Source organism: Hordeum vulgare, chromosome 6H (assembly GCF_904849725.1).
Source record: "Hordeum vulgare subsp. vulgare chromosome 6H, MorexV3_pseudomolecules_assembly, whole genome shotgun sequence".
Classification (NCBI taxonomy): domain Eukaryota; kingdom Viridiplantae; phylum Streptophyta; class Magnoliopsida; order Poales; family Poaceae; genus Hordeum; species Hordeum vulgare.
The window spans coordinates 478,988,559-478,998,948 of NC_058523.1; the positions used below are offsets into that span (position 1 = coordinate 478,988,559).

The window sequence follows — 10,390 nt, forward strand, 5'->3', positions numbered from 1 at the left end:
GTAGCATGAAGAAGTTTAATAAATAAATTATATTTTTCTCTGATAAATAAATGTATCCTCGATTCGCAAGCGTGCGTGCTCCTGTAAGCATTTGAGTGAATTAGGTCAACATCAAACACCATACTTACTATTTAGTATATCAATGTGCTCTTATCATATTGGTGTATCCTTACTATATTTTTGTTTATTGAATAAAGGTTACAAGTATGATGGTGAAGAACTTAGAACATGTTCTGTGTGCACATATTTATCGAGTGTTGCGATTATTTTCCTCTTATACTCTAGCTCACTTTTTCCATTTTGCATCTTGAGGTTCATTTTGTTTTTCGGTTTCAGGTGCTATCTTGAAGTTAGTTTCAGATCTCACTGTTAATTGGCAAAAAATAAACATGGTATAGTGATATTTCCCTCCTTCATGGATGTATGCAACTTGAAGCCGCTGTAATGAAAATTCCAGAATGATGGCAAAGATACCAAAATACTTCTAATAGGAGAGGCAGGTTTTGCTTCAATCGCTGTAGTTTCTTTTGCCACAAACCTCTGTTCATGCCTATGACAACTTCTGGTATCTTTTTTTCCAGGAAACCATTTTGTTTACACCATCCTATTGGCATGTCTATGGAAGCAGTGAAACTTAAACGAACACTTCTAGGCTTGATATTCTTTAGGTCTACATATATGTATCCTTTTCATGGATCTTGCCATCTTTATTTGCCATCCATTTGAACTATTTGAGAAACTTGAAGGGAAGCTCAAGCAAATAAATCATTACCTATTAGTTTTATTTTCGAGTTCTTGGAATCAATCTGGAAAACATCTTCGTATTGTAGATACGATATAACTGGTCTGAAGTCTTATACTTTGTTTGGCATTACACATTACGGAAATAGTAAGATTATGCTTATGCCATTGTGCTGATAGTGATTGGGTACTTAATAGTATGGAGAGGATAAGATCAGAAAGGATGGTGATATAAGAAAAGTGGGAAGTGGAAGAGGAAGAAAGTTGGGATGACAATTATAAATAGATTAGTACTTCAAATCTTTATGCACTGAGGTATTCTTTATGGTAGAAAAAACTGTTTCAAAAGGCTCATGATTTTCGCGAAACTATATGATATATGTATGTTCCTTCACATGGAAAAATTTGAAAGGGTACCCATTATGAAATGATAGACCAGTGATGCATCATTTCTTTGTCTTTCATATTGTAAATATGACTCATATGGCTCCACTCTGCAGAATATCGAGTTTGATAACGATGATGATCAAAACCTAGAGGAGGAAGCAAGTAAGTTTCATTTGATTTTCTATTCATATGATGGCTATAGTGACCAAATATGTAAAGCATGGATTAGTTCACTTACTTTCTTGTATGTTCTATACTTCCAGTTTTTTGGTACTTTCTTCTTGCTGCCGCTTAGTGTACCACTAAATAATCAGTTGATGAGTGTTAGCAATTGTGCATCGATCCTATTTAGTTGTGGTTATGTTTGCTCTGCAGCTTAAACACAAAAAATATTACTATAAAAATTGATACCACTTGTAGGAGACTCGTCTATGCCGATAATGCCTCAAATATGGTGGCGGTCATGGTGGAGGCCACCATGTGAGCTTCAGCTCATTGTGGTGTAGCCGGAGCGATTTCCTTCGTGGGCAGTTTTTGTTGTGCATATAATCCAGTTTTGTTACATCCCTAACATTATTAATTTTATTTTTGTACCAACAACAACCAAGTAATGTGGGAATTTCCACGTCTTGAGTAATTCCCGGTTAGTTAGATCTGACTGTTGCATGTGCTTCATGGGATGCCACAAATCCAGTGCAAGCATCGTCGCGGTGGCCGGGTTCAGCTGGACATGGGATGGTTCATCCCATATACCTACTCTCTAGCTAATTTAGTCTTCTCCAACACCGAAAATTAGAAATTGTAAATAATTGCATGTGGTGGTGAAGTTATGTGTTGCTATAAAATCTTTTTGTGCCAGCCTCAAGGGGGTGATAAGGTCATCCACTTTTTTCATTCATTCAATTCTTTTTTGCTTTTTTGCTTTGAACAAAGCTGATCTCCATTAGATCTATTTCAATTACTGTAAAAACAAATATATTTAAGAAAATGTTATTTGCATTGGATGCGTAGATTTGAAGTATTTTGCACTAGAACCCTGTAGCTAGCCTTTTTATGTGATATATTCAGTCCAACAAGGAAAATAAAATGCTAGAGCGGAAGTAAATCTTCTGAACGGAGATCACGTATTGCCATGCTCAATGCATATTCGAGAAGTAGAATAGTTTTTTGTGTCCATATACTCTTTTTATTTCGTGGCAACGCATGGGTACTTAGCTAATTATATTAACATCCCAAAATTTGGGATGTTACAACCCTCCTCTTCAAGTATGACGGGGAGGCGACACTCTTCGTCAAGATCTTCGAGGGTAAGGGCGAGCGCCTGGGATGCAGTCCGGAGGATGTTGGCCTAGATGTTGCCCGAGCAACAGCAGCGACATCAGCTACGACATGCCACCACGCCGTCGCGCCCGGACCTCGGGAGAAAGCCAGCCGGCGCGGCGCCGCTCTCCCGCCCCCGGGGAATCCACGCCAGTTCGCCCCCATGGGGCCATGAAGGAGGAGAAAGACACGTACTGAGTGCTGGCGCACGGGCGTCGGGCGTCCGCGGCGGCAGCCCCATGGGATCTCCTTCGCCTTCCTCCTCATCCTCTTCTCGTGATCGTGTGACCAAAAAAGGGAAGGCCCTTTGGAGGTGTAATCGTTTGGGCGACTGCCCCTTTGTTAATACTTTTGCGTTCCGCTGGTCGGGGTACTTAGCTCTGTGTGCTTGTGGTGAGCTCCTTGGCTGTGAGGCATGGTCGTGGCGCTCAGGGGGTTTGTCGCTCACTACAAGAAATATGCTCATATGTGATGTTTTTTAAAATGTCGTTGATGAATTCGTCATAAATCTATGACGATTTCATCCGAGATCGTCGTAAACCATTTGAGAGGATCAAATCTACATATAAATTACGATGATGTGAGTCAAAACGTCATAATCGCATAAGATGAGATCGTGATAACTTCTACGACGATTGTAAAAATGTCGTAACATGTTCTAACTATGTTGACATGTCACTCGTGGGTCCATTCTATCCCACCTGATCCTAGTTTGTGAAGCAACCTACTATTCTATCATTCCAAAAATTCTCGAAAAATTCTCATAAATACTTTGGACTATATATTCCTCAAATATGTGAAAAACCTCCCTTCCATAGTTCAAAAATAATTCAAAAATATTCATTTTCCTATTTTGTTAAGAATAGCACTTTGTGAAGGAAGTGCTATTTCTATTTCTTTGATTACCCTCATATTGTTTGGGCACTCTTTCCTATCCAAATCTTTGCCTCATGAAAACTTTCGTAACGATTTGCCTAGTAAATCTTTCTCAACAAATTTCCAAAGTTTGTGTTCACCTAACAGCTTTGTGAAGGAAGTACTAGATAGGAATATCCTGATGAGTTGAATTTTTTCCACATCATCTATGTGCCCAAAACGTAGCTCTCCATAAATTTTTAGCCACATCTAACAATTCATGTGAGCTCATCATCCAATCTTTGCTTTTGGTAATATTTTCATTTTGTGAAGCAACTATGTTTTATATTGCTTTATAGTTGATGACAAATTTACCACGGGATGATACTGACCATATAACCTCACTGCACCAAATTTTAGCTCATTTAATTCAGCCAGTTTCTCTCAATATTTTTCCCAATATTCTATACAGTAGAGAGTATTGTGAAGGAAGTACAATTTTTGTTTATCCAAATTTATGAATTTTTTACAGTACCTTAATGTGCCCAAATTATCATCCTCCTCCAAATTTAAGCTCAATCCAATCATCTATGTGAGCCCAGTTTTAATTACCATTTTCTGTCCAGATTGGCACATTGTGACGGAAGTGTCACTTTCGCATGTCCAAATGGTATAATTTTTATAGAGTGCCTTCATATGCCCAAATTAACATCATACACCAAATTTCAGGTCAATCCATTCATTCATTTGATCCTAGCTTCAACATCCATATTTCTGCACAATGTGTTACTTTGCAAAGCAAGTGCCACCTAGATTCATCCATTTGAGATAAAAATTTGCCAAGAGAGTCTCCTTAGTAGATGATCATCCTCAGCCAAAATTTAGGCCCATTGTCTATGTGAATTACCCGCACCGCTAATCAAACACTTGGCTACTAATTCATGTTTGTGCTTAGTTCAGTCTCCTCATGAGATTATTCTATTGTATTATTCTTGCTAACACCTATCGAGGGACTGTTCAACCCATCAGACATGACTATTCCACCTAGAACACGTGGCAATGCAATGGTTAGGCGGTGACTTTGTCACACATAATGACACAATGCAATGGTTTTCCATTTTTTTGAATTTGTTTTGAATTTTTCATGGCCATTTCAAAACGCGGTCAAAATAGCGGGTATGACCGTTCATACCTAGTGGTTGAATCTTGGAAATGTTTTGATGTTTCTATGATTAAATAGATACTTGTGTACATATAGTTATTTTTAGCAAAAATATAGAGCAAACTATAATGTAGATGCAGTTCAAATTTGACCCGCTTTCAGCTGATTCAACGAAAATTTGTCTTTTTTAGGAGAGATCGATAAAAGCCTTTAACACCCAATCATTTTGTCAATTATACATTAAATATGGCCTAGTATTTTAGAAAAATGATTTGGTCTAATTTTGAAACAAATATATGGTAGGTACTTCACAAAAAAATTCATTTTGGTCACTTGAAAAATGGAAAATGAATTTTTCATACAAGGAAAATGAATTTTTCATGGCCATTTCAAAACACGGTCAAAACTACGGGTATGACCGTTCAATAATTAATGTTGAATAATTAATGTTGAATAATTAATGTTGAATAGTTAATGTTCAATAATCTATTCTTCCCATAATCATTTGGTCAACTAATATTTTATATATGTACTTCCAACCAACATCTCATTGGATTGAGAAATGGTTTTATGTTCCTTTTAGTTACTACGTTTTGCAATTATTTCCATTTAATATCACACTCCCTCTGTTCCTAAATATAAGTCTTGTAACTATGCCCGTGCAAATGCACGGGTCTACGACTAGTAGATTATAATTATGAACCGGACATTCCAAAATTGGTGAAAATCCTATATATTTAAAACATAAATAATAATAATGATAACTAATAAAAAAATAATAGAAAAAAGTATTTAAAAAAGAAAAAGATCCCCTGGCCCAACTGGGCCAAGTGGCCCAGCTGACCATCTACCGCCCCGGCCCATAACCACCCTCGGGCTAACCCTAGCCGACCCGTTCACCCTCCCCACTCCACCACTCCACTCCCCCCACGCGTAGTAGTCCGCGCCCCACCTATCCACCTATCCACCCCACCCAACACCTCGCCAGAGACCCTCCTCGCCACCGCCGCCGCCGCCACCTGCTGCGGTCGATCCAGGTCGATTACTGGGGCCGGAGGCAGCACCCAGCACCCCCACATGATCCCCTCGATCGTCTCCTCCATCTCCTTTGACCGGATCCGGTGGGCGCGTCCTCCTGTGACCAGGCGTGACTCTCGCATCCGTATGTAGTAATTTAATAGAATCTACACACTAAAATATGTCTTTATACATCTGTATGTAGTAATTTAATAGAATTTCTAGAAAGACTTATATTTAGGAACGGAGGGAGTAAATGTTTACCGTGAATAAGAGGATAAAAACTACTCCCTCCTTAAAATAATATAAGAGCATTTAGATCACTATTCTAGTGATGCAAACACTTTTAAAATAGTTTATAGAGGGTGTATAAAAGAAACAAAAAACAAAATTATATAAGATTAACTCTGATTGGTGAAATCAGTTGTGGGATGGATTGCTGGCATGGCAAACATCTGTCCATCCATCCATCCATCCCAGCACTCCTCTCTCGCGCGTGCAGCAAGCCCCTCTCTCTCTCTTGCGCAGGATCCCCTCTCTCTCAGTGCACGCGAACCCTAGCAGTCGCCTCCGACCGCGACTCCCTCTCCCCTCGCAGCCGGTCTGCACCCTCCTTCTCCCCCACTCGATGCAGATCCATTGCAGACTCCTCCCACTGTGGCTTCTGGGTGCTCTCCGGCCCGCCCATGGCTTCCCTGGCGACGAGATCCGGCCTCCGCTCCCTGGCGGTCGTGCAAGATCTGAGGCCCGCGTCGCGTGGATGAGAAGGGAACCCCTGTCCCCGGGAGATCCCGTCAGGTGCCCTCCTCCCCGCCGACGGGGATGGTGCGGCCGGCGGGCCTCCTCGACCCGACGACGAGGCAGCGTCCGTTCCTCGACCCGCGCGCCTCACCGTCGTCTCCACCGAGGAGATCCTCCTCGTCACGGGGCTGCTGGACAACAACGAAGACGACCAGGCGGCCACCAAGGAGAACGTCACCATCACCGTCCGCTTCTGCCCGCTCAGGTTCCGCCGCGCGCTCCCGCTCCCGCTCCGCCTCGGTCGGCTCCTCTTTAAGATGGATTTGGGGGAGTGCGGGTTGATTTTGGGTTTTTTTGTTCCTCTCCTCCGTGTGGCGTGAAGCCAGCGAAAGATTCGGCAGGGGGAGGAGGTCGCGTGGTACGCCGACGGGGACACGGTCGTGCGGAGCAAGCAGCATCCCAACATCGGTTACGCTTACGGTACGTCTCACTCCCTTCTCCGCTGGTTGGCGCTTGGATTGCTTGCAGATTGCGGCATTGGCGGCACTGTTTTCTCTCTGGCTGTCATCTGTTTGTCATATGGGTAATTTCCTGTGTCGCACTGAAATGTTCAGTCCGAGCCTAAGCCAGGGGGTGAACTGACTGGATGGGATTTGGGGATACTTCTAATTATAGATGGTTGGAATTATCTCATGCCGCCCTGTCACTACTCAGTTTGCTTCTAGAGCTCAGAATACACCGCAAATGCTTCTGAATTTCGTATGATGATCTTCTGATATTGCATCAGTTTATCCGTACATTGGAAACAGGGACCTCAATACAGTTCGATGTTTATTTTGCTTATAAGTATGAAACCAGTAGGATAATGTTAGTATTCTCAAAATAGTGCACCTATTCACGAGGGGCACATACTTCAACATGGTAGTTTTGTGTACTGATGCACTGGGGATTGGATAATGTGCATCGTTTAGGCTTGCTACTCCCGTGCTAATTCACAATCCATATGCTGATCTATGTAGGGAATTATACAAAACAAGTATTCATTAGCTCATGCTTAGGTGTCAGCATGCTTAGGTGGCAGTAAACATTCGGGGTTGGCTGGTTGTATGTATATGCTTGGTTAACTGATCGAGGTGGCGTGCGTGCGTGGCTGTTTGCAGGTCTCGGCACCGGGAGGGACGGCTCCGGTGGTGTACGGCCGTCGCCGTGTCAGGTGAGCGGACGCGGCCTCTGTCGCTGCTCCTCCCTTCTTTCAATCCCTACCTTTTTTTTGTTTTTTTGTTTTCCCCTTGTTGGCTTGTGAGTTCGATCTGTGCACCCTTTTTTGACGCTGATTGCTTCCCGCAGTGCAAGCAGGCGATGGCCACCGAGGTCACGTTCGTGCTGTCGTCCGCTCTGTATGTTTATTTCTTTTGGCTATTAACTGTACTAGTAATATCTATCTACAAGTATTGATCAGGGCCTGCTCTGGGTGATGCTGCTCCCACGCTTGGGCTCTGAATTAGAGCTCTTTTATGGTACCCACTCAAGCCATTAGTCAAGTACAGCGACGCTGGTAGAGTTCCAACGGCCACTGCCGAGCCTCCTTCTCAAATAGGTCCGACAACCATGATGCGTTGCGGACGTCAAGGTGATATCCACCGGCGACGCTTGCTGGCGCGGGCTCGCCACCGACATCCACAAGCTCGCTGATGCCGTCTCGGTCACTCTCGTTCCAAGGTGAAATTCAATGTTATGTGAATTCTAAAGCTTCCAATGAATTGTTTTAGTCTCATATACAATGTACTAGTGGATATTGCAAATGGACTTGACACACTGTTATGCTACTTGCTTAGGTTAGGTGATTAGCTAAACAAAGTGATCCAAGCTTGACTATGCTGGTCTTTTTGTTGTTTCCCAAATGGAGATCATAATGTGCTGTCATTACACTCCAGAAATCAACAACGTGATGCACTGATGCTCAACTGTGTTCAGATTTTGATTTCGACATTTGAATTTTGTTAGGTGGAACGTTATACACCAGTTGCAGTTATTTTACCAGAGAACAACTGGGATTAACGACTGACTGTTTTTGACTGGTTTCATTACCGATAACAACAAAGCATGTCGATTAGTGCTAGGACTTGGTTGCGGTATGGCATATGCTAAAAACACATGAGCCTGACGATTTACACATTGACAACATTGCCCACCATAATCACCTCTTTTAGCCATCTGAAATTAAAAACAATACCCAAACTCTAAAGTTTCCATGCAGAAAGTGGAATATGTACAGACTTTATTATACAATAAATACTGATGCCCTTTACTAGTTCTGATTTTGAAGGTTTCCCTTCCACATGAGTTACAACAATTATAGTTCAAGTCTTCTTGATATTGGTCAAGTAAACGTAGTTATTCTGGTAAAAATCGCCATTAATCAATGTTCTAAATCTGACAATCAAGTCTTATTGGGATGTATGAGCTGTGACAATTGACTTGTCGCTGTACCCCGTCCATTATTAGTCCTCAACTTCAAGTCTTTGCTAAGACAGATCCATCCACGATCTGACATTTCGATAACTTTTGACAAGTTGTTGACCTCGAGTATTCTGATGCGCAAACTGCAAGAAGATCCCAACAGATACTATTCCTTTTGTGTCCAAACTGCACTAGAATTGCTCCCATAGGCCGTGCCCTTGATCCGGTCCATGTGCCAGACCGCTGACCCGCAAAAGATAGACGACCTCCCCTTCTGACTTTGCAAATTCTCATCTCATGCATGACCCAGTAACCCGTGGAAATGCTAGCACCAGCAAACATTTGACAGCTATCGAGAATCAATCGTCTGTCCCCGAGTCTGATATATGCATTTTTTATTTATGCAGTTGTCCATCTAAAATGTTTGAAAGTGTAGCTCTCTTGTGATATCAGCTGACGCCAGTGACATTTGCCATTACAGAAGATGATCAGACTGCTTCGCAGCTTGACGGTCGAAAAGAAGAACTCTGTTCAGGTATATATATTCGGTAGTAACATATATTGCAGTATATATTTTTACATCTGTGTTATTGTCAAAGAGAATTAGTCAGCTATTGTGTTTTCATGAATAGGCTGACACTGGATCAAATATTCATTATCTTGCACCTATTCTTTAATTTTGCAGTTAAGTTTGATGCTTCCTGGTTGTCTATTGTGTTATTGCTGTAGAGTCTCTTTCCATCATGGAAAGCATGCTATGGTTGAGCAAAGCATGCTATGATGCCAACATCCAAATGGATGAAGATGTAGGATCTGGATTTTACATTATTGTTGGTAGTCGTGAGCTGTTCTAAAAATATGTTTTGACTTTTGCTTGTCTCTTTCTGCTGGGTGTGCAATGCCTAATCTTTAATGCAAATATTTGTGTCCATTGTTTTTAATGCCTAATTTTAATGCAAATATCTATTCTAAAAATATGTTTTGACTTCTGCTTGTCTCTTTCAAGGTTTTATGTCAATTACAGTAGTAGTATGTTTTTTTGCATCGATTACAGTAGTAGTACAAACTAAAACAAATAGTTGTATTGTAACTGTTATGAAGTTTTTGTGCCTTGTTTCTATTCTTGATCTGTATCTTGTAGCTTTTAAAAATATGGTTGTTTCTTCTACAGGACCTCCAGGCCTAAGAAAGTTGAAGTGCGAAGCCTTGAAGCCAATTGTGTGATGCTCTACTTATCCAAGAATGCATATTATATATTGTAATAATAGGCATATCTGCTTTGTAACAGATTGGAAAAATTGTAATATACTACCTTCGTGTTAATTTGATGAATTTAACATGTTCTTTCTTCTCTATTTGAAATATTCATATCGTATGCGATTTGAAAATGTGTGAAATGAAAATCTGATCAGAACTTCTTGACATATGGGACAAATTATGAGAAGAACATGACAAGTGGGACCAGAACTTCTTGACATATAGGACAATTTATGAGAAGAACATGACAAGTGGGACGCACACACAAAACTGAAATTCAAAAGGCCAAAACTAAAACTGGGCCAAATGTATTTGGGCACTAAAAGGCCAGGGCCCAAATTATAATGATACAAAAAAATTGAAAAAAATAATAAAGTGGCTGTAAATAGGCTAAGGCCCAAAAAGAAGCCCAATAAGAAAAAGCCCAAAAAAATAAAATCAGCCCATGTG

At 41.2% G+C, this 10,390-nt stretch overlaps 1 protein-coding gene across 1 annotated transcript; it reads left to right on the plus strand.

Annotated features, from left to right (window-relative positions):
- The first annotated feature begins 6,032 nt into the window (after positions 1-6,032).
- Positions 6,033-10,021, plus strand: LOC123404501. The gene is made up of 6 exons (XM_045098432.1): positions 6,033-6,488; positions 6,606-6,703; positions 7,384-7,436; positions 7,571-7,942; positions 9,165-9,218; positions 9,855-10,021. The coding sequence occupies exons 1-4, from the start codon at positions 6,111-6,113 to the stop codon at positions 7,696-7,698; spliced, it is 657 nt and encodes a 218-aa protein (XP_044954367.1). The 5' UTR covers positions 6,033-6,110; the 3' UTR covers positions 7,699-7,942; positions 9,165-9,218; positions 9,855-10,021.
- The last annotated feature ends 369 nt before the right edge of the window (positions 10,022-10,390 follow it).

What these genes read in the sequence shown, in the direction of transcription:
- LOC123404501 (XM_045098432.1), top strand. Translation starts at nt 6,111, where the DNA reads ATGCAGATCCATTGCAGACTCCTCCCACTGTGGCTTCTGGGTGCTCTC. An exon ending in GTCCGCTTCTGCCCGCTCAG is followed by an intron (nt 6,489 to 6,605) that starts GTTCCGCCGCGC and finishes TGTGGCGTGAAG; the next exon opens with CCAGCGAAAGATTCGGCAGG. An exon ending in TACGGCCGTCGCCGTGTCAG is followed by an intron (nt 7,437 to 7,570) that starts GTGAGCGGACGC and finishes TGCTTCCCGCAG; the next exon opens with TGCAAGCAGGCGATGGCCAC.